Below are 24,121 nucleotides of genomic sequence, written 5' to 3' on the forward strand. Positions count from 1 at the left end.
GGGTTAAAGCTGTATAACTGCGAGGAGATCTCCACATAGCCTTTAAAGGAATGCGGAGAACCGACCAGGGCTTCTGACCTAATGTCCAGTCCTCACCTTCTCGTGATGCACCCTGTTGGGTATCTAACTGGATACTGAACGAACGAGGATGAGCTGGCAATTTGGGATTTAGCCAACCAAATTGTGTTCTTATTGGCTTAAACCAAATTACAAAATTATAGCCTTATGTCCTCTAAATTCAGTATTCCATTTTCCTGTATATTTTTAAGAAGCTTTCATTTTTATTTGTAAACATCGAAATGCCTTGTTGGGCATCCATTGTTTATTGTTGGATACCCAGTTTTAAATTTATTACTTCTGATAATGAATGTGTCCTTCAATTAAAATTAAAAAAGAAAAAAAAGAAAGAAACAAGACCCTTGTAGTTAGTGCTCCAGAAATACAACTTAAATTTAGTATCTCACAAAAAAATTTTGCTTGCCCAAGGGATTGCTTTACTTTATATAAATATTGTTAGAGGTAATGTTTTTTTTAAAAAAAAAATGACAACTAAATCTTATGTTGGCAAAACAGAGTAATACATTCTACAGAGATATGCTTTCCTTTAATGTGGGTTTAAAATGCATGCCCAATACAGCTCATCACAACTCAGTTTTTATGTTCATTATTTACCCTTCATTATGACATTTATTGTCATAATGAAGGGCAAATTTATATAAATTATCTATGAATAATAATTTAATAGGAAAGACAAATAATGTAATTCACAAAAACAAGAAAGTAGGTAGCACTTGATGTTGAGCCAGACTCAATTTTCATGATGTACCCAGGGACATGATCCGGTCTTTGCAAGATAATTGTATTTTTTAAATAACAGTATCAAAAATCATTTTCATTACGAAAATTTTCAAGCATTTAATTACAAGAATCTAATTCAAGTTGTGAACTATGAAAATAAGCTTAGGATAATACTATATTACAACTGCACACCTACTCAAGGGTTGGTATGCAGTTGTAGAATAAGATGTATAGATGTGCTATACATCCTATTCATTTCAATTTTCTAATTCAGTATCTTATAGATATTGAATTAGATTGTGCCAATTTAATTTTTGTGCTTATAATTAACAGTTTATTTGAGAAAAATACAATTCGTTTTTTTTTACATGATAGATTGTCTATTACCTATGACAGGCATTTAACTATTTATTGGAAGTGATAATTGTAATTTAATTACAATTATTCGTGATATGAAAACTTACTTGTTTTGCAATGAAAAACATACATGTTTTCTTGCACACTTCAAATGTGACAGGTTTACTGTTTACAAGTAAAGCAATATGATTATTATGCGGTTCATTTTTGTTGCTTCATGACTGAAGCGAAAACTGGAAATGTGAAACGTAGTGTATTCGTGATACGAAAATTTACTTATTTTGCAATGAAAAACTTGCATGTTTTCTCTCACATTTGAAATGTGAGAAATTTACTGTTTCCAAATAAAACTGTGTGACTATTATGCAGCTCATTTTTCTTGCTTCATGATTGAAATGAAAACTGGAAGTATTACATGTAGTGGAGCATGTGAGGAGTGAAAAGAACACTGTAGTATTGCCGTGAGAGAAATGAGGGGATTTTTGGAGCTAAAAAGTGGATATTTATAAGGTCTTTCATACGAGAGTGGTTTGAAAAGTTCTCAGCCTCGACCATAGATGGCAACACTATCAGCAAGATTTTTTTTTTCTAAGTTGGTACGTTTGTCATAAGCATCCATGTGAAATACAGCTGTCTGAAGCAAAAGTTTGTCTGTATCCCTTGAAATGGATAAAATTGAGTATCATGCGGTTATAAAATTCTTTGTAAAAGAAGGTTTAATTTAACGCCAAAAGAAATTCATTCGAAGTTCAGCAAAGTTTATGGGCACTCTTCCCCCTTCATTTTCTACAATTAAGAAATGGGCTGCCAAGTTTAAATGTGGCCGTACTAGCCTTGAAGATGATCCACATGAAGAATGTCCAAAAAGTATAATAACACCAGAAATCATTGATCAAGTGCATGATATGGTATTGGATGACTGGTGAGTCAAAGTGCATGAAATTGGTGAGACTATAGCCATTTCAAAAGAAAGTGTAGGATATATTTTGCATGAAGAATTGCAAATGAAAAAGCTTTGCGCAAGATGGGTGCTGCGCTTGTTCACAGCAGATCAAAAATGCAGTGGCATGAAAATCTCTGAACAGTGCTTCGAACGTTTTAACAAGAATAAAACTGATTTTGTGCATTGGTTTATTACTATGGATGAGACTTGGATTCACCATTACGCAACAGAATCCAAACAGCAGTTAAAACAGTGGACAGAAGTCGGTTGTTCAGTACCAAAGAAAACAGTCTGTTTCATCAGCAGGAAAGGTCATGGCATCAGTATTTTGGGATGCTGAAGGCATTTTGTTTATTAATTAACTTGAAAAGGGTAAAACAATAACTGGGGAATATTATTCATCTTTTAACCAGACTAGACGAAAAAATTCACAAGAAAAGACCCAGTTTGCAGAAGAAAAAAAATCATTGTTCATCAGGACAATGTACCTGCCCACAAAGGTGTTTTGGCATGGGAAAATTAAGGATTCTGCACTATTAATTGTTGGAACATCCACCCTATTCCCCAGATTTAGCTCTCTCTGACTTCTATCTCTTCCCAAAAATAAAACTCTTCCTCGCTGGTCAGCGATTTTCTTCGAATTAAAAGGTGATTGCAGCTGTAGAGGGGTATTTTACAGATCTGACTGTGAACCACTACAGGGATGGGATAATGGTGCTGGATCATTGCTGGAATAAATGGGTTAGTCTTAAGGGAGATTATGTTGAAAAATAAAAATAATTTTGAAATTATAAATTCGCTTTTTCATTGTTAGGCCAAGAACTTTTCAGACCACCCTCGTATAGAAAGAATAACATTTTAAAGTTATCAGTTATGTTATGGTAATGACTACAGTACAACTGCCGGGTGTGGGGTGAGAGAGAGAGAGAATATACAGCAGGCAGGTTGAGTTTTAAATTACTACAAAAAAATGTAGTCTTTTATATAGGAAGAAAAATAAAGTTCTGAACCTTAAAGGAGAAAAAGGATGGCAGAGAATGAAAATGATTGGTTTACATTATGACTTGTAGAGAAAACAGACTAAAATTGCAAGTGTTTTTGCAATTCTTTAAAAGAGAGTGCCACATAGTATTCGAATTAATTTCAGAAGGGTCAAAGCTGTATAACTGAGAGGAGACCTCCACATAGCCTTTAAAGGAATGCAGAGAACTGACCAGGGCTTCTGACCTAATGTCCAATCCTCACCTTCTCGTGGTGCACCCTGTTGGGTATCTACTTGGATACTGAACGAATGAGGATGGGCTGGCAATTTGGGATTTAGCTGACAAATTGTATTCTTATTGGTTAAGCCAAAATAAAAAATGATGGTACAACATGACAAAATTTCATGCCGGCTGGGGCGTCACCCAGTTAAACAAGGCCCCCGTTGTTTTCGCCAGGGAACCAGGGCGAACAGCGAAAAGTCAGCTACTGGAACAAATCTGAACACAAACCCCAACTCAACATCACCAGAGTTGAAGATCGGTACTATCAACGTAAGAAGCCTGAATGGCAAAGAAATGGAGCTAGCTGAGGAATTAGATAAGTGCCAAATCGACATAATAGGGGTGACTGAAACAAAGAAGACCAAAACTGGTGAGATCTTTCTGAGCAATAAATACAAAATGTTATATTCAGGCAATGACAATCTAGGAAAAGAAGGAGTAGCCATAGTATTCAACACAAAATACGAGGCTAATCTTCTTGAATGGCAGTCAGTCTCAAGTATGGTAATGTGGGCAAATATAAGAATGGGGAACTGGACAATGAGACTTATTTGTGCCTATGGTCCCGCAGAAGGTTCTACTAAGGCAGAAGTGGAGGAATTTTTTGAAGCTTTAGAAAAAGCAACTGGCACAATGAAAAATGAAAAGTTGGTCCTTGTCGGGGATCTAAATAGCAGAGTAGGAAATGATTGTGAGACATACAAAAATATTTTGGGAAAATTTGGAGAAAAGAGCAAAGCTAATAATAATGGCAAATATCTGTTGGATTTCTGCTCAGGACATGGACTGGTTATTACTAACACCATGTTCCAACATAAAAATGTGCACAAATTCACATGGAGAGAAGAGGCTAGGAATAAGAAAGTCTCATTGATTATGTTATCGTTGATAGTGATGTTTTCTCCCTGGTGCATGACACCAGAGTGTACAGAGGATTTGAAATTGGAAGTGATCACTATCTATTCTTGAGCAAGATAAAATTGAATTTCATATTGAAAAGAATAACATGTAAGAAAGTTTTAAAGTGAATAAAAGTTGAGCAGCTCTCAGATGTGAACTGTAGACTAAAATACACAAAGATTATTGAAGAAAAAATGAAAGAGTTTGAGAACAGGAATCAAACCTTGGAGATTCAGTGGCAAACTCTGAAGAAAACATTGATTGATTCTGCCAGAGAGGCATGTGGTGAGGTTGTCTGTAAGGATAAAAAAATCAGAACTCCCTGGTGGACACAGGAAGTTAAAGAGGCAGTGAAGGAAAAGAAAAAAGCATATCAAAAGTTCCTGTCAAATAAGTCAGTTTGTGCTCTTAGAGAATATAGAGACAAATGCAAGAATGCTAAACACTGTGTAAAACTAGCTAAACAAAAGTCATGGGAGGACTTTGGCAAGAATATAGAAAATAAATATCAAGAAGGTGGCAAAATATTCTGGAGGTTGTTGAAGAAGCTTAGGAATGGGGGAAAGAGTGCTGTAAAAGGAGTTAGAGATGATAAAGGTGACATGAAAATGGGAGAAAAAGATATCCTTGAAGTATGGAGTAATTACTTTGAAAAACTGCTAAATGAAACAAGCAGTGTTGACAGCATTGTGGTAAAAAACACTGACCAGGCATGCAGTCAGGAATACATATCCATACTTGAAGTAGAAAAAGCCATCAAAGGCTTGAAATGTGGAAAGGCAGCAGGAGTAGATGATATTCGACCAGAAATGCTGAAGTATGGTGGTGTGAGAGAGTCTTACAGTGGCTGCACTACATAGTTCAGAAAGCCTGGACAAAAGGACGAATTCTCGATGATTGGAGTAGAGCTCTCATAATACCCATATATAAAAAGGGAAATAAAATTGCATGTGAGAATTACAGAGGTATTTCCCTACTGAGTGTTCCCAGCAAGATCTATGCAAGTATTTTTATTATTATTATTATTATTATTATTTCGGGCTACACATCATGTCCACACAACTATACGACATTCTCACAGTATCTATCATACCTTGCCTTGAACTCGCTCACTGTCATAGCACCCACAACAGACTCTGGCAGCTTATTCCACTCATTTACCACTTTAAAAGTAAAGAACCCAGCTCTAACACCACTGCTAAACACACTCTTGCCCAGCTTCCATAGGTGTCCCCTAGTTCTCCCACCACCAGTCCTGATCTCAAAAATATCCTCTGAATTAATCTTATAGAATCATTTTAGCAATTTGAATGTCTCAATCATATCTCCCTTTTCCACCTATCAACCATTTTTTGCAACCCACAAATCTTCAACCTGTTCTCATATGGTTCATTCCATAGACCTGCTATCATCTTAGTCACTCGCCTCTGGATCCTCTCCACCTCCTCCCCATCAAGAAGGAACCGAGGTGACCAAATCTGGGCACAGTAGTCAAGATGAGGTCTTATCAAGGCTCGGTACAGAGGTACAATAACTTACTTGTCTCTGCTCGTTAAGGTATTTTTCAACAACCAAGTGAGTTGATGAGCTGATTTAGCTACTTTCGCAATGTGTCCCCTAAACTTCATCTCCCTATCCACCAACACTCCCAAGTCCCTGGCCTCATCAATCTCTTGGAGTACAGTTCCACCCATGTGGTATACTGCTGCTAATCTTTTCACCCCAAAATGCATAACCTTACATTTTGTCACATTAAATTGACATCCATTCTCCTTAGCCCAGAACTCCAATCTATCTAAGTCATCCTGCAAGACTTTGACATCTTCTGCATTCACTATCGCCCTCCCCCACTTTGCATCATCAGCGAACAAATGAACTGTTCCACTTAGATCCTTCCCTATATCGTTAATGAACAGATTAAACAGCAGTGGTCCAAGAACAGAACCCTGCGGCACCCCACTAGCCACAGGCCGTCTTTTGGACTCCACTCCTGAATAAACCACTCTTTGATATCTCTCCATCAACCACCCACCTATCCATCTCACCAACCCTATATCCATTCCCATATGTTGCAGTTTACAGATTAGAATTCCATGTAGTATCCTGTCAAACGCCTTTGCTAGGTCCAGCAGTATCACTGTAAACCCATTTCCTAATATATTTCCTAATACCCATTTCCTAGTATACTTGAGAAACGGTTGAGAAGAATTGTGGAAGAAAAGCTTGGTGAAGAACAAGCTGGATTCAATCCAAATAGAGGCTGTCAAGATCAGATCTTCACTTTATGACAAATAGTCGAGAAAGCATGGGAATATAACAAAGATCTGTATTTAAGTTTTGTCGATTTGGAAAAGGCATATGACAAGGTGCCAAGAGAGAAGCTATTCAATACGCTGCAGTTATATGGTGTCAATGGGGCATTATATCAAGCAATACTTAGTCTTTATTTGAGTTGTAAGTCAGCAGTTAGAATTGAAGGAAGTACAGGAAGATGGTTTAATGTTAAATCTGGTGTGAGACAAGGATGTACATTATTTCCTCTGTTATTCATTATCTATATGGATCACATTATGAAGGAAAGTGGTATTAAACATGATATCAAAATTGGAGATGTTAATGTCAACTCTTTGCTTTATGCGGATGAAGTTATACTTCTAAATAAATCCGCTACAAGTCTGCAAGATTCTCTGACTAAATTGAATAGCTGTTGTAATAGTTATGGTATTAAGGTCAGCAATAAAAAGACAAAGACAATGAAAATAGGCAGAATCATTGAAAATGTCAACTGTGTTGTGAATGGAGAACCTGTGGAACAAGTAAAACATTTCGGCTATTTAGGCACGATTTTTACTGAAGATGGTAAATTAAATATAGAAATAGACAACAGAATCAGCAAAGCTGGCATGGTGGGAAGTCAATTGGATAAATTCATATGGAATAAGAGAGAAATTAGTCGGAACACTAAATTAGCTATATACAAGACAGTGTTCAAACCAGTTTTAACTTATGGATCTGAGAGCTGGATCAGAAGTAAAACACTTGACCAAAGACTAGAGACCGCAGATATGAGAGTCCTGAGAAAGATTAGAGGCGTGAACAGATGGCATCAATGGGAATATCATATTAAAAACGAGGATATTAGGAAAGAACTTGACATTGTCAGTATCCAGGAATGCGTTAGCAGAGCTAATCTCAGGTGGTATGGTCACTTAAACAGAATGGGCGAGGAAAGATTAGCAAAACAAGTGTTCTCTGCCAGGTTGCCAGGAAAACGACCCAGAGGAAGACCAAGATATAGGCGGATTGATACAGTACAAAGTGCCTTAGACGATAGAAATATAAGATCTGATAATGTTGGAGTCTTGACAAGTAACAGACTGATTTGGAGGAAAATTGTAGATAGGAAATTAATAATGATGTAATTTTTTTCATGTAGTACTATCATATCCTGTACACCTCTTGAGGGTACATAGCAGGAATTTGATGATGATGATGATGACGTTTTATTTCCAACTCTCTGGAAATGAATCTTTAATATATTCGATGGCAGCCACCTGTGAACAAATAACTTGACATTGAATGAGATATGTTGATTTAAAATGAAAAAATAAATAAAAATTATTCCGAAAAAATAATATATTTTGAATGCATTTAAAATGAGGCAGAAAATTCACTCACCACTCGACTCTGAAAACTTGCCGTGATGAGTAGATTTTTAGAGCCCTTCATGTAGAGTAAAGAGATATAGAAATGTAATTCAAAAATAATTGAAATGAAAAAGAATTATATGCAAAACATGGTAAGTTGTACCTTTTCAAGAAAATTAGAGATGTCAAGAATATAAGGGTGAGAAAAAATTGCAGGATACTGCACACCATACTTTGATTTTCAGAGGATGCAAGTGCATTTCATGGAAAACATGAGGATTTTCTGACAATCAAATTCTGTTATTTTGGCTATTGACGTATTCACTTAGGTGGAACCATGCTTTGTTACTGAAGAAAACATTGTCCAGCTCGTGAATTCCATTTTCTTCAAAAAATGATTGAAACCACCTACAATACATAACATGTTTTTCTTTATCCAGTGGTTCCGATTCCTGAACTGAGTGAACATAGTATAGACGAAACTTTGTTTGTTGGCTCTCCAAGTACTGCTATATGACATACCTGTCTTTGCAGAGAGTTTTCTAAGACTCTTGAAGGTGAACATTGCAATCCATTGTGTACCACAATCACTTTAGCCTCAATCAAAATCGAAGGTCTTCCATGCTGCTGCTGTTTGTCTGCAACTGATCCAGTTTCCTGAAAGTGTTTTGATTAATCTTGTAATTGTCACATTTTGAGGAACAACAGAGTCGGAATACTTTTGACAAAACTCCTCCACGATATTTGTGGAACAACAGGCAAAATAACAGCTCGTTGCTTCTGGGAAAGAACTATTTCACTTTCCTCATAAACACTACTATGCACCAGACTCCCACTACTTACTTGATACAATATAATGGCCAGTAGTCCTTGGATTCCATCTATAGGCAAAACGAATATAATAATAATAATTATCATTGAAGCACTTCAATTCAGCTCAGCTGTAACTTTGATATGCATGATTTTTGAATCACCCTGGGTAGGTGAAAAGTAATGCCTTCAGCAGAAATGCATACACCAAGTTACACCATGACATGCAGCGAATGCATGTCATGGTGTAGCCTTTATTCTCCAGCTCTTCAAATTACAAAATATAGCAGTTTGCAGATCAGCCTCCTCTGTGCTGGACCTGATATGTCTTGGAAATGTTAATGCTTTCCATAGCATGCACCTAGACATTGGTAATGCAAGCAAGGAGATCTACATGGATCTAGTGTGCTAGTAGCATCTGTAGTGGCAGTCATTAAATAACTGCTAGATCTTCAAGTAGTAGACCGTCATTATTTTGGAGAGCACTGGAGTCAGGACAGTAGTCTGATGGTAGACTTTTCCATTTTTTTTTTTTTTTTAAATGGACTTGTTTTGATGCTATGGCATAGATTCCAGCAGAGTTTAAAAGGGGCTAGAGTTGCAGGTGTTGGTTTTTGGAAAACAACTGTACAGATGTGAGGTACTGTTTATTTTATTATTTATTATCTCTATTTTATTTATCATTTACTGTCATCAGCTGTTCCAATTATTTAAAAAACAATTGTCAGCTGTGCCATTTATGCTATATCTCTGTAAAGAGATTGTTTTACACAGAATGCTAGGTAATTACACAAAAGTTTTTTCTGATTGGTGCAGTGACTTTTAACTCTATTTCTTTTAGAATCTGGAAAATCACTGACTCGATACCAAATAAAAAATATATACATTTAATGAAACTAAAACATTATATACACTTTAAATAAAATTAAATAAATAACTACAAAATTAATTGGATCCAAGGCTTTCTTATCCTAAAAAATTAAAATCATTCATTCTTTGACTCATTCTGTTACTGGGTTGTTTAACATATACTTAATCAGGTCTACCAGACTAAACACCTTATTTTCAAAACAAAATGTTCTTCAGAGTTATTTTCTTGGTTAGGTCCTTTCCAAAATTATACCTCTTCTTTTCCATAGGATCCTTTTTTTTATCTCCCTATGGAAAATGTAGCATACAATATTATTCCTTCTGTCTCACTGAAGTATTCTTACCTCTTGGACTTCATTATGATGCACAAAATACCAATTTGTTTACCAGAGAAAGACAGTTTCTTCTGCTATTTCATAAACAACATATCTAAGTAGAGCTTTTCTTGTTAAGTCACGTTATAGTTTCAGATTTCACTAATTCCGTTGCTTTTTCCAATAAAATAACAAATAGATCCGGCATCCTTAACACAGAAGAATAAACTTTTCATTCATCCTTTTTTATTGAATTCAATGTCAACTCCAATACCTTCTTTTATTTACTAAACACTTGTAAAGTGTTTAATAAATTTCAGTTTAAAGAATCATGGTGCTACAATTCCTTTTTGGAGTCTTCTATTAATATTTGCCTAACTTTCACATTTTCTTAAAAACTTCCTAATATCAAAATTCTCTGGTTGCCATTCTCAAAATTTCTCTTCTCTCTCTCCCTTGTTTTCTTCATTACTCGGATACTGAACACTCTATTTGTCAGCTGTCAGTTACCCATCAATCTCCTCAGTGAGCATGTGCACTTCATGTAAATGGCAAGCGTTATGTCGTTATTTTTTCTATATTTTACCTTGTTCTACCTCTAAATAGCCCGCTTTCTAATCTACTGTTGTGCCGTTAAAATATTAATTCAGTACTATTTCCTTTTCGGATATTGGCAAAATTTATTTTTTGCTGCACCAGCCAATATCCTATAACAGAAGAGACTCTTGTTCAGGGAAACAATTCTAAATTCAAAAGGGATACATACAATTATTAATCTTACGCTAGCGCTGTGCAGATCCAGTTAGCAGTCGTGACCTGAGTCTCACTTAAGCAATAATATCTAATTCCTTCCTGCCAAAAGGTTCTATTTCATAAGTGGTGGTTTGAATTTGTAATCAGGCATAAACTCAGGTATAAGGTACAAAACATGTTTATTGGAAAAGCATAAAACATTTACAGTTAAGAAAATTCAAATACTCAATAGAACAAAACTCACTCTAAGTTAAGGTTCATACTAAATCACAACAATGAATTTGAGTAAGCTAAATCCTTCAATTACGAAAGGATAAGATTAAGTGTAAGCATAACACTACTAGGATATAATTCCTTTCACAAGTTATTCACAGAACACGCATTGAACACTTTCATTAATACTCTGTCAATAACCATCTTAATTCTAAATTTCATTAGTAAAGCCTAGCCATTCTCAATCAAAATACTGCCTATCAACAATTCCTCTTTGTTCCACGTGGTCTTAATTAATTCAATCAAATTCTCAATTAAAAGTTCTCTATTAGTGTCCTTAGTTTACAGTGTACACAAATTTCTTATTCTTTTAAGCGATTTTTAACAAAGAATGAAATTCTTTACATTAACAGATCCTTTCTGATTTCATGCCACCATCTCATGTAGATCTGGATTACCTTACTGTAATAGTTATTGGCCGTCTTTGCGCCTGGCGATGCACTACGCTTTTCTTTGAATCGTTTCCGGACTGTGGCATGCTGTTTACCGCTCCGCAGGAAATTTTCTCCATTCTCTTCAATGGGACTTTATTCGAGGGCACGATTCTGCATAGGCCGTCGTAACACGACCAGCTTCGCTTGGAAATCCTCAAGCATTCTCAAGAAGCCCTTGTCGTCCGACATCACTGTAGTCGACCCACCGCTCTCTCACAAATTCCCCAACAAACCTCCTAAAACTGGAATCCAGGAACCGAAGAAGGAAAAAAAAAGCCTTGTAATATGGTGTTCATCATCTTTTATTCACCCTTTCAGGCACCCTCTATTCGATGTGTTTTTTTACCCACGAACCCCATCGTTCATGCCCCTTGGATGATCTTACACTCTCCCTAATCTGTTAGGTTACCCTATTCCAGGTAGCCGTTCTGACGTCACTTTCCATGTAGGTACAGCCTCCATCGCTATGCTCGACTCGTACAGATTATACACGATTATTCTGGATTACTACTTATTATCTTTCTGGAAATTTCTTTGTGAATTTTAGCACCCAAATCAATAAACAAACTTGAATTTATTTGTAATATTGAAAGAGGCCTAAGATTCATCCCAAATAACATAGCAGAAAAAATATGGTTAGAAACCACCAACATTTTAAATCATAACAAAACAGTAACAAGCAACCTAACTCAACACGAATTAACAGCGATAAAATCACCAGAGGCAAATCCGAACATCTCAATAACCAGAGCAGATAAAGGAAGTGGCACCGTTATCTTAAACCAAACCACATATGTGGAAAAAATGAATCTGCTGGTCTCGGACAATAACACATATCAATTAGTTAACTATAACCCAACTAATAGAATAGAAAAGAAAGCAGAGAATCTACTTAAGTCAATTACCACATGGCCCAAAGATACGGTCAAAAAACTATTTCCACACTACACTCGTTCCCCGAGAATTACGAGTTACCGAAAATTCTCAAAGAAAACACACCGCTAAGGCCTATAGTCAAAGGGATTGATAGCCTGACTTATTACTTAGCCAAAACATTAGCGGCAACACTCATGGAGTTGGTAGGTCATTCCCCCTCCTATATCAAAAACACACAACACTTCATAAACATCACCAAAGACATTACATTAGAAAAAGATGATCTGTTAGTCAGTTTTGATGTCTCTGCCCTCTTTACGAATGTCCCAATCAATGACACAATTCTTCTTTTACAGAACAAATTTCCTCCAGATATCATGCCACTCTTTGCACACGTATTACGTTCTGGTTATTTTGTATGGCAAAAAACGCTTTCTACCTACAAAAAGAAGACACAGCCATGGGTTTACCATTACCCCCCCCCATTGCTAACTTCTATATGGAACATTTTGAACAACTTGCTTTAGGTTCGTTCCTCCCCTTTAAAACCCAAAGTCTGGCTTAGATAAGTTGACGATGTTTTCACAATTGAGATTGAAAAACATAACACACTGCCGTTTCTAGATACACTTGTCACACGTCTTTCCTCGGGCAATCTTTCCTTCACTGTTTACCGGAAACCCAAACATACTGGCCAATATACACACACATACACTCCTACCACCACCCAACACAAAAACTAGGTGTCATCAATACCCTGAAAAACAGGGCTTTGAAGATTTGCTCCAATGAACAGGCACTGAAAAATGAATTTAAAGTGATCAGCAATACTTTTCAAAAAAATGGATACAGCCAAAACACTATTAACAAAATTCTCTACAAGACCTCAATAAAAAAACAAAAACAAACCAGACTACAGGGAATGTAGGGAATGGTTATAGTAAAACTATAACCATTCCCTACATTAAAGGAACATCAGACAAAATAAACAGAGTACTACAAAAATACAACCTCAAAGCCACCTTTAAACCTCCTGCAAAATTAAAAAGCTTACTCAACTCATCCAAAGACCCACTCCCTCCGCTGGCCACCCTGGAGTATACCGTATTTACTGCACCTGCAACATACCATACATAGGAGAAACAGGACGCACAATTCTGATCAGACAAAAAGAACATAAACGACACATCAAACATAATAATTATGGTGAAGCTGGCCTTTCTGATCATGCCCTTGAACATCTTACATAGAATTGACTGGAAAAGCACTAGTTGTCTACATCACATTGGTATTTGCATTCATACCAAAACATGGTATGAACGCAAATTTAAGGAAGCTTGTGAGATCGTTATCAACCACCCCAATCTAAAGAATAATGATGGTCTAAAAATCCCATACATATGGAAGGCATATATTCGTCCCGTAAATCCTTCCTCTCTAAGAACAACTATAAATAGGACTATAGAAAATCCAGGATCCTAAATCAAAAATAACAACTTTAATAATAAAAAAATAAATTAATTAATTAAAAAAATAGGACATCACTGTTAAAGAAAAAATCTATAAGAAAGAATGTTTATTCATGTTGTAATTTATAAATAATTGAGTTATTTTTATTATTTTTTTTTTTAAATCAAAAATAACAATTGTAATAATAGAAATAGGACATCATTGTTACTGGAAGGAAACCATCTGTAAACAAGAATGTTTATGCATGTAATCATAAATTAAATCTAACTTGATGTAATTTTTTTTTAATTTTTGATTTTTTAATTTTTTTAATTTTTTTTTTTTTTTTTTACCACTAGAGGTCATGCCAGTGAGTAGCATGTGATCAGATCATTGTTTCTCTAGCTTACGGTTTGAAATGTAATGCAGCTTGTCTTGTATATTTATGTATACTCCAGATGATGATCTTGATATGAAGATCGAAACATCAGAATAATAAAAAGAGTTATTTTAACATGGTTGTAGAATCCATAATTTCAAAAATGAATGCTGATCACTGTGTAACACTAAAAGAAAGGATTAAGAGATTGTCTTTACAAAGCACAACAAATATCTCAACACTTAACAATTTTAAATTAGAATAAAGAAGATTGAAATTATTACAAACTACCAGAATCTAGTAAGTACATCAAATCTCAATTGGTTTACATTTCATTTTAACATGAATAATATCAATAATGGGCACATCGCAAGTACCAATCATGTTATTATTATTATTACGGGCAACTCCAAGGAGTCCTTAGGCTTATCGAGGGAGGCCTAATGTCATGGCACCCACAACAGCTTATTCCACTCATTCACCACTCTCCAAGTAAAAAACATAGTTCTAACATCCTTGCCAACTGCACTCTTTCTTAGTTTCCATGGATGGCTCCTAGTTCTCCCACCACCACCAACACCTGTTCTGAAAAATTTCCTCTGAATTAATCTTGTAAAAAACCTTCAGTAATTTGAATGTCTCAATCATATCACCCCTTTTCCACCTATCAACCAATTTCTGAAACCAATAGAAATAATTTACTAACATAGAGATACAATTATAAAAAGATTCATAATTTTAAATTATGATTAATTTTACAGAACCAGAAGACGTTTGCAGTCTTGCAAAAATTCATTGTAGTCATTTTTGTGCTGTTTCTGGTATGACGGGAGGTTGTTTGCTCATCTGTAATTATTAGAAGAGAAGAATAATGCCCAGGGGTTAACTTATCTTTTGGTTATAATAGCACTATGAGAAAGAGGTGGAAGCACATCCAGGTAGATGTTTCATCCTAAATTTTGCAAGGACCAGAAAGCACATATATTATTTGTACAAGAAGTGACTTTTTTACATTTAGCTTTTTTGAAGTCAGATTTGGATTTGTGTTTTACATTTGTTACATACTTCAGCACAGGCTGAGAATGAGAATGAAGCTGAATTTTTGTCTCAGGCCACTGGTGATGTGGCAGTTTCTTTAACCTTCTCACACTTGAAAACCCAGGCTTGGATATTGGGCAGTAATTTTGAATGAAGTTGGAATGAAGGCCTCCATTCCAGCTAGAATAACTTCTTTAGCTTAGTGCAAGTATTTGGATAGAGTGGAAACAGTAGTCTGACCATGGAAAGGAAAAGTTCTGTTGCCATTCCGTTTTTTTTTTTTTTTTTATAATATCCATCACAAAACCGATAACACAACACCCAGATGTACAGATGTAGACATGTGGTTAAGAAGAAATGCCTGCTGATTTAGTTCCTGAACAGCTTTGCAGTTATTGGGAAAACAATGTGAGGAAGGCTGTTTCAAAGAACAGGTGTCACAGTAATGCTATGATGTCAAGAGTGGCTGAGAAGAGAGCACTCTATAAAAAGGAGGAAAAAACTTTCACCAGAATATAGCTTGAGTTACTGAAAGAAGAGAGATGACAGATGACTACTGTGATATATTTGGAAGGAGAATATATTAAGAAGAGATCAAAAATGTTAGAAGAGTGGAGAATGTTATCTGTTATTCTCATAATTAGAGGGATGATTTTGTATGAGAGCATTACTTACAGCAAATCCATCAGCATCTTGCCTGCCTTGGTCACAGGAAGTAGAAAAAAAAATTATTAGCAGTTGGCATTGTGAACATTAAAGTCACCAAGGAAGATACTTTACATAGCAGAAAATCAAGCTTCAGGGAAAAGTCATACAGGTCAGCGTAATTTTTAGAATTTGTAGAGTAGTAGAGAAGGTGTGTGAATATCACAAAATGAGGCAAGGAAACTCTATACTAAAGAAGAATAAAAAGAAGCAATTTTATATTTGTCATTCTCTGTCATGGAATATCAGACCATAGGAATTCATGTGTCATCTTATGCTGGAAAGGCTCATAAGTGTAATTTTAAGATACATAGAGATTATTGGTTTATTCTAAATAAATCCGCTACAAGTTTGCAAGAGTCCATGACTAAATTGAATAACTGTTGTAATAGATATGGTATGAAGGTGAGCATTAAAAAGACAAAGACAATGAAAATAGGTAGAATTGTTGAAAATGTCAACTGCGTTGTGAACGGGGAACCTGTTGAACAAGTAAAACATTTCAGCTACTTAGGCACGATTTTTAGTGAAGATGGTAAATTAAATGTGGAAATAGACAACGGAATCAACAAAGCTGATATGGTAGGAAGTCAATTGAATAAATTCATATGTAATAAGAGAGAAATTAGTTGGAAGAACACTAAATTAGCTGTATACAAGACAGTGTTCAAACCGGTTTTAACTTATGGATCTGAGAGCTGGGTCAGAAGTAAAACACTTGACCAAAGACTAGAGACCGCAGATATGAGAGTCCTGAGAAAGATTATAGGTGTGAACAGATAGCATCAATGGCAATATCATATTAAAAACGAGGATATTAGGAAAGAACTTGACATTGTTGGCATCCAGGAATGCATTAGCAGAGCTAATCTCAGGTGGTATGGTCACTTAAACAGAATGAGTGAGGAAAGATTAACAAAACAAGTGTTCTCTGCCAGGTTGGCAGGAAAACGACCCAGAGGAAGACCAAGATATAGGTGGATTGATACGGTACAATTTGCCTTAGACGATAGAAATATAAGATCTGATAATGATAATATTGGAGTCTTGACAAGTGACAGACTGATTTGGAGGAAAATTGTAGATAGGAAGTTAGTAATGATGTAAATTTTTCATGTAGTACTATCATATCATGTACACCCCTTGAGGGTACATGTCAGGAATTTGATGATGATGATGATGATGATGTTGTTGTTGCTGCTGCAATTTGAAGTTGAATCAAAAATAAATCAAATATAATTGTCTTAATATAATTGTCAAATATAATTGTAAGTGGTCATGTATGTTTTTTTGGTTGTTTATGCTCTGAATGTTGACAAAGTTAATATGGATTTTTTTTCTGCAATTATTTGAGGTTTTTTTTTTTAATGCATTACTCTATAATTTATTTTTCTTTTCATAGCCGAGCAAAGAATTCATTGAAGGAACTGAGACACAGTGAGAAAAGAGAGAGACTCATGGACATGTTGCTCCCACTTGACATAACATGAATTCAGTATTACTCCTACATATCACACTACTCAGGCTCCCTTCAATCACAGTCTGGCAGAGTAAGGGTAGTGGGATTATACACTAACTAATTGGAAAATTGATTCATGCATACTAGAAATGTTTTGCTGGTATTCTTCCACATGAAAGAAACCGATTGATAGAATAATTTGACTGCTGAACTAATTTCATGAAATTTCTTGTTTCACATCATCAGGAGAAGTGAATAAACTAAAAAATAAGTTAGAAGAGGTAACATACATAATGAAATATTTGAAAACAGGAATAGCAATGAAAACTACACACTCTCTCTGAAGTTGTTTGCTGTTTGTGGTCTGCTGCAAATTACTGGTAACTGCATGTGTGTTACATTGAATTAGAGAAGACCAGACGTGACATAAAATCATCCTCTTATTTTTTTATTGAATGTTGAGGCTGTTTGATCATTTTCGCTAATTCCTTGAATACTTTTCAAAAAAAATCTGTGGGGAGCATTTTGGTTTGTTGCATTAATACTTGATGATTGATTTCAGTTGTATGTGCTGCCAGTCCTGATTTGTTTCCTTTCGTCCTCTATGTTCTTGATGTGTTCAGATTGGCATACTTCTCCCAACCTTGATCCCTTGATCTTATAGATACCAGGTTTTTTTGAGAGGTGGATGGAGAGAATTTGGAGGTTTCAGGAGATTAGAGATCTCCTGAAATTAGTCTTGTTGAGGGTATAAAAGGCAATCTTTACATTTTGTTTATGATGGTGAAGTTTTCATTTTCAAATTTCTACATGAAAAGGTCTGCACATGGTGGTGACAGAGGGCTGCTAATGGATAGGCCCTCTAATTGTTTATATATATCTTGTTGTTAACTTTGAGAAGAAATTTGATTGTAGGCAATGCTTGAACATCTTTGTAATATCAGCAGGAAAAAGATCTTTGATAATGTTCGTGGCTTCTTCTACTGGTACATTCGTGAATAAGGATACTACGTCTAGACTGGCCATTATGTCTGTTTGTGTTATCTTCACGTTTTTGAGTTTGTCAACAAAGTGTTGAGAATTTTTTATGTAGGATTCTGTTTGTCTAATTTTTCCGTTAAGTAAGTTTGCTAGGTGCTTAGCCATTAGGTAAGTGGGGAAGGACCTGCTATCCACAATCGGACGAAGTGGCACTTCTTCCTCATGCACTTTAGGTCATCACCACCATGTGCAGACCTTTTCATGGAGAAATTTGAAAATGAAATCTTCACCAACATTACTCCTAAACCTTCAATATGGTGGAGATATGTGGATGATATCTTCATCATATAGCAAGACAACATGGAAAACCTACATATGTTTGTCAATAGAATCAATAATATTAGAAGGAAAATTGGAGAATGTGGTTTGAAGACATTAAGGACTGGACTGGCTTGAATTACCATAAATGTTTCAGGGCAGCAAAAGAAAGAAAAAAGGTTCCGTGACATGGTTGCCAACCTCCTTCTAGGGAATGACACTTGAAGAAGAATCAACTCACTCCACAATAAAAGCAAATTTACTCCAGAAGTAGAAAACAATGAACTACACTTCTTGGACATACTAGTTAAAAGACAAGGTAACAATTTCAAACTGTCCATTTACAAAAAACCTACGGACACTGGACGATATCTACATAACTCTTCAAACCATCATAGGTCACATAAACAGAGCATCATCCACATGTTGAGAAATCGAGCCAGAAACTTTATCTCCGACGATGAAGAAGTTCAGACAGAACTGTCCCAAATTGCTATAACACTATCACAAAATGGTTATCCTTGAAACATCATCAACAAATTTCTATACAAAGATAACCAACAAGAAAGAACAGTCTCCCAGCAAATTTCAACAGCAGTCATCCCCTTTATGGGTTCAGTTTCCACCAAAATTGCGAGATTGTTAAAGGCCCATAACATCAGGGTTGTATTTAAACCAACTGCTTGCATCAGACAGGTTCTAAGATCTCCTAAAGACAGTGTTCCATTTTATAAAGATCCAGGTGTGTATAATATTTCATGCACATGTGGTCTTTCCTACATTGGACAAACTTCGAGAAGCCTGGAAATAAGACAGAAAGAACATGTTGGAGATGTAAATCACAACAGAATGATCACCTCCAGGTTAGCACATCACTTAAAGGTCCATTTAAAGGCACTGTCCTCCTTATAATTTCGAACCACACTATAGACTGGGATAACAGCTCTATGCCCTATGTAGACGAAGATTACAGACATCAATTATTTAAAGAAGCAGCAGTAGTACTACGTACAGGCAGCAACCTAAACAGAAATCAAGGGGCCATACTGAACGATACTTGGAAAAATGTAATTAATTTCCTCAGTTCAACAGAACTACAGTACGCGAATAATCATATTACGCATTTGCATGTAACACATATTCATGATACTTAGTAGAAAATCACAATTCATACAGACATGTTATGCGAACGTGTTACCTTAGCTACCTAACAGGTACTAACGTTTTTTGTATGCTTGAACCTTTTTTGCATTTATCATTTTTTTGTACTGTGCAAGCCTTGACAAAGCTAGTCAGTTACTAGTGAAACCGATAGGCAGTATTGTATGAACATACGTACAAATTAAAAATCTATGGTCAGTTTAACAATAAGTCTTATATTTTTTAACATTTTATGACCAAAAATATGTATCATTTAACCAAATGGTCTGTAAAACCACTTGACTGTTCTATCCATAAATGGTGGAGCTTCTCAATTTCCATGATATGTTTGGCTTACTCTTGAAATGTTTCACTCACATTGCATATAAAAGAAAGTTGAAAATTCCTTTAGTACTATTATTTAATTATCTGTATTATACTATTCTAAAGGAATAAGAACTAGTTTCATGAACTAGTACCTCCTTATTGGTACACTGCTCTGATGATCCAACATGACACTGAGTACTTCCTGCCTCAAATAAGCAAGAAGTATTAGTACTGTTCTAGAGGAGCTTCATTGTAATAAACTTGGTTTGCTCTTTGCTTTTTTGTGATCATAGTTGACTGTATACAAGTAAATAATGTTTTTATCATTTGACATTAAATTTTTTTCCTCAGTGGTAAAACTGTGAGAACTAGTACCTCCTTATTGGTACACTGCTCTGATGATCCAACATGACACTGAGTACTTCCTGCCTCAAATAAGCAAGAAGTATCAGTACTGTTCTAGAGGAGCTTCACTATAATAAACTTAGTTTGTTCTTTGCTTTTTTTGTGATCATAGTTGACTGTATACAAGTAAATAATGTTTTTATAATTTGACATTCAATTTTTTTCCTCATCAGTAAAATTGTGAGAAAAGAAGTGGAATGGTATGTCTTCACTGTGGTTTAAATTCGTCAACTCTAGTTTAAAAGTGCAATTTTTCAAGTTCCAAAAAATGCTTCTCGAAGTATTCTTCTATTCTTTTTCTGCTATAATATAACAAACTTTATTTTCAGTTTTAATTAACATTATTGGAATGAGAATGCTTGAAGCATATAAGCTCTTTTTTTAGTACATCTTATGCTAGTGATAATACTAATGGCTTAAATTCTTCAGCTCACTCATGCAATGAAGACAGGTCAAGCATTTAGTGAATTCACTGAGACAACTCCATCCTTTCCTCCTACCTACAAGTATGTAATTGATGGTAGTGAATTTGATACTGAGTAAGTATATAAGAAACTTTCTTAAGAATAAAATTTCATAGTTATAAATTTTTAGAAACTATTATTGATAAATGTAATGATAATTTGTTCTTTTTTTTATCATCATCAAATTCCTGCCATGTACCCTCAAGGGGTGTATAGTTCCTGTCTACAATTTTCCTCCAAATCAGTCTGTTACCTGTCAAGACTCCAACATTTTCAGATCTTATATTTCTATCTTCTAAGACACTTTTTACCATATCAATCTACCTATATCTTAGTCTTCCTGTGGGTCTTTTTCTTGCCAACCTGGCAGAGAACACTTGTTTTACTAGTCTTTCCTCTCTCATTTTGTTTGTGGGAGAGGAAAGAACTTGACATTACCATGTCAAGTTCTTTCCTAATATCCTCATTTTTACTATGATATTGCCATCAATGGCAATATCATAGTAAAATAATCATAGTATCATAATGCCATAGATGGTATTGATGCCATCTGTTCACACCCCTAATCTTTCTCAGGACTCTCATATCTGCAGTCTCTAATCTTTGCTCAAATGTTTTATTTCTAACCCAGCTCTCAGATCAATAAGTTAAAATTGGCTTGAACACTGTTGTATACAGCTAATTTAGAGTTTTGACTGATTTCTCTCTTATTCCATATAAATTTATTCATTTGACTTCCTACCATACTAGCTTTGTTGATTCTGTTGTCTATTTCATAATTATTTTACCATCTTCACTAAAAATTGTGTCTAAGTAGCTGAAATGTTTTACTTGTTCTATAGAGTTCTATATTGTTCTATATTGGGTGGACATATACTCTTTAAAGCTCTAGCAGAAAGGTTTACCCGATATAATACAATTAAGGAAAGTACCTGCTGAATGGAAAACATCAAAGACCATAATTCTGCATAAAAAAGGTAATAAAGAAGACATCGGTAACTACAGACCTATCTGTCTATTAGCACACACACATAAAATATTTGCCAGAATCATCCTAAACCGAATACAAATCTCCACCAATGAAAATAGCTGCAAAGAACAGGCTGGTTTCAAAAAAGGCTTTTCAACAATAGATCACATTCAAACTATTACTCAGTTAACAGAAAGATGCAGAGAATACCAGATCCCACTTTGTCTTCTTTTTATAGATTTTAAAAAGGCATTTGACACTGTTGAGCATAATGCAGTATTCCAAGCTTTAATAGAACAAGGCGTAGAAAAAGCATACATCCAACTCATAAAAGATATCTACAAAGAAAGCTCAAGAAACATCACCCTTTTCAATCACCCGATTAAAATTAACTTAAGTAGAGGAGTACGTCAGGGTGATGTCTTATCACCTAATCTCTTCACATCTACTCTTGACAGCATCATCCGAAAAATTGACATGAAAGATGGAATAAACATTGATGGTGAAATATTAAATATCCTATTATTTGCCGATGATATGCTATTAATATCTCACTCCCCCAAACTCTTAGAATCAATGCTGAATAACATAAGTCAAAACTGCTAAAAAGGATTGGAAATACACCCTGACAAAACAAGATGGATGAAAAACAAATACTGTAAAGATCATACAATCACTCTAGAATCTCACACCATCGAAAAAGTTGAAGAATACATCTACCTTGGCCAGTCCATAAAAATGAATAATGATATATCAAATGAAATAGCAAGGAGAAAAAGAGCTGCTTGGATAGCCTTCAACAAAATAAAATCAACAATCACCAACCAAAACATAGATATAGACATAAGAGCTCATCTTTTCAATAGTCACATCTTACCAGCATTAACTTATTGCAGTGAAACATGGAACATAACTTTAAAAGAAGAACAAAGCTTAATAACAACTCAACGTGCAATAGAAAGAAGAATATGTAATATAAACAAAATAGACCATGTAAGACACACAGAAATCAGGAAGAAGTCTGGTCTCACAGATATAATAAAAACAATCTACAACAGCAAAAGAAGATGGGCAGGACATCTCGCCAGAATGAGAGACAACAGATGGACAGTCAGAGTTACAAACTGGTATCCGAGAGATACCAAAAGGAAATCTGGAAGACCAGCCTTAAGGTGGGAAGACCCAATGATTAAGAAAGTTGGAAGAAAATGGAAAAGAAAGGCCCAAGACAGGAATAGCTGGACTCTTTACAACCTGCAGTCATGGAGAAATCCTGACTGAAACCACAGGTCCATCAAGGTAATCAAGGTAATAGGTTCTCCATTCACAATGCAGTTGATATTTTCAATGCCTATTTTCATTGTCTTTGTCTTGTTATTGCTGACCTTCATACATGTTATTCAATCTAGTCATTGAATCTTTAAGACTTCTAGTATATTTATTTAGAATTATTTTTGTTAAGTGATGCTACAAAATAGTTTTGCTATCTTACTGATGTACTTTTATTGAAAGCTAAATGTAAATTGTTCTTTTCCATCTAGTTTATTTTGATTGACATAAAATATAAATTTTAAAAAAATAGTGTTGAATTTATATATATATATATATATATATATATACACACACACAAGGTGTGTTCAAAAAAAGACTGAACTTTTGCTATAAAGACTTTATTGCTATTTTACAACATTTTAAGCACTGTCCCCAAAGTAGTCCCCCCCCCCTCTACTGGCAATACACTGTTCCCAACGTTTCTTCCATTGTTGGAATGCTTCCGGAAACGCACTTTCTGTGATGGTGCGCAATTCTCTTATTGCATTTTCCTGAATCTCCTCTGTGGTTTGGAAACAATGTCCTTTCAAAGTGGTTTTAAGTTTGGGAAAGTTTTCATTATTATTTGCATTAGCAAGCAGTTCCTGACTGATTTTCAACCACAGTTCTCTTTCTGATCATCAGGCAAGAAATGCAGCACAAATTTTGCACTGATGCGATGCAGTTGAAGTTTTTCAGCCAAAATTTGATGGCAAGATCCTATGCTGATGCCCACTTCGTTAGCAACTTCTCGGACAGTTAAACAATGATTTCCACTAATCACAGCACAAACTCCTTTGACATGGTCATTGTCTGTTGATGTGGAAGGTCCTCCGGGCCTGGGATCTTCACCGACTGATGTTCTACCCTTTTTTAAACCCTTAAACCATTTGTAGTACTCTGTTTGGCTCATACAGTCCTCCCCGTATTCTTGG

The 24,121-nt window shown here is 35.3% G+C and overlaps 1 protein-coding gene across 4 annotated transcripts in view; it reads left to right on the forward strand.

Moving 5' to 3' along the window:
* The window catches only part of LOC150101772 (phosphatidylinositol 4,5-bisphosphate 5-phosphatase A-like), a 163,109-nt gene that overhangs the window by 103,058 nt on the left and 35,930 nt on the right, over positions 1–24,121 (forward strand). For all 4 annotated transcript variants that reach the window (XM_090400500.1, XM_090400501.1, XM_090400503.1 and 1 more), the window contains one exon: positions 20,871–20,980. In XM_090400500.1, coding sequence (XP_090256626.1) covers positions 20,871–20,980 — 110 coding nt within the window. The remainder of the gene's footprint in view (positions 1–20,870; positions 20,981–24,121) is intronic.

This window comes from Typopeltis vanoorti, chromosome 11, assembly GCF_054136105.1.
Source record: "Typopeltis vanoorti isolate ZY-2024b chromosome 11, IOZ_Tvanoo_1.0, whole genome shotgun sequence".
Classification (NCBI taxonomy): domain Eukaryota; kingdom Metazoa; phylum Arthropoda; class Arachnida; order Uropygi; family Thelyphonidae; genus Typopeltis; species Typopeltis vanoorti.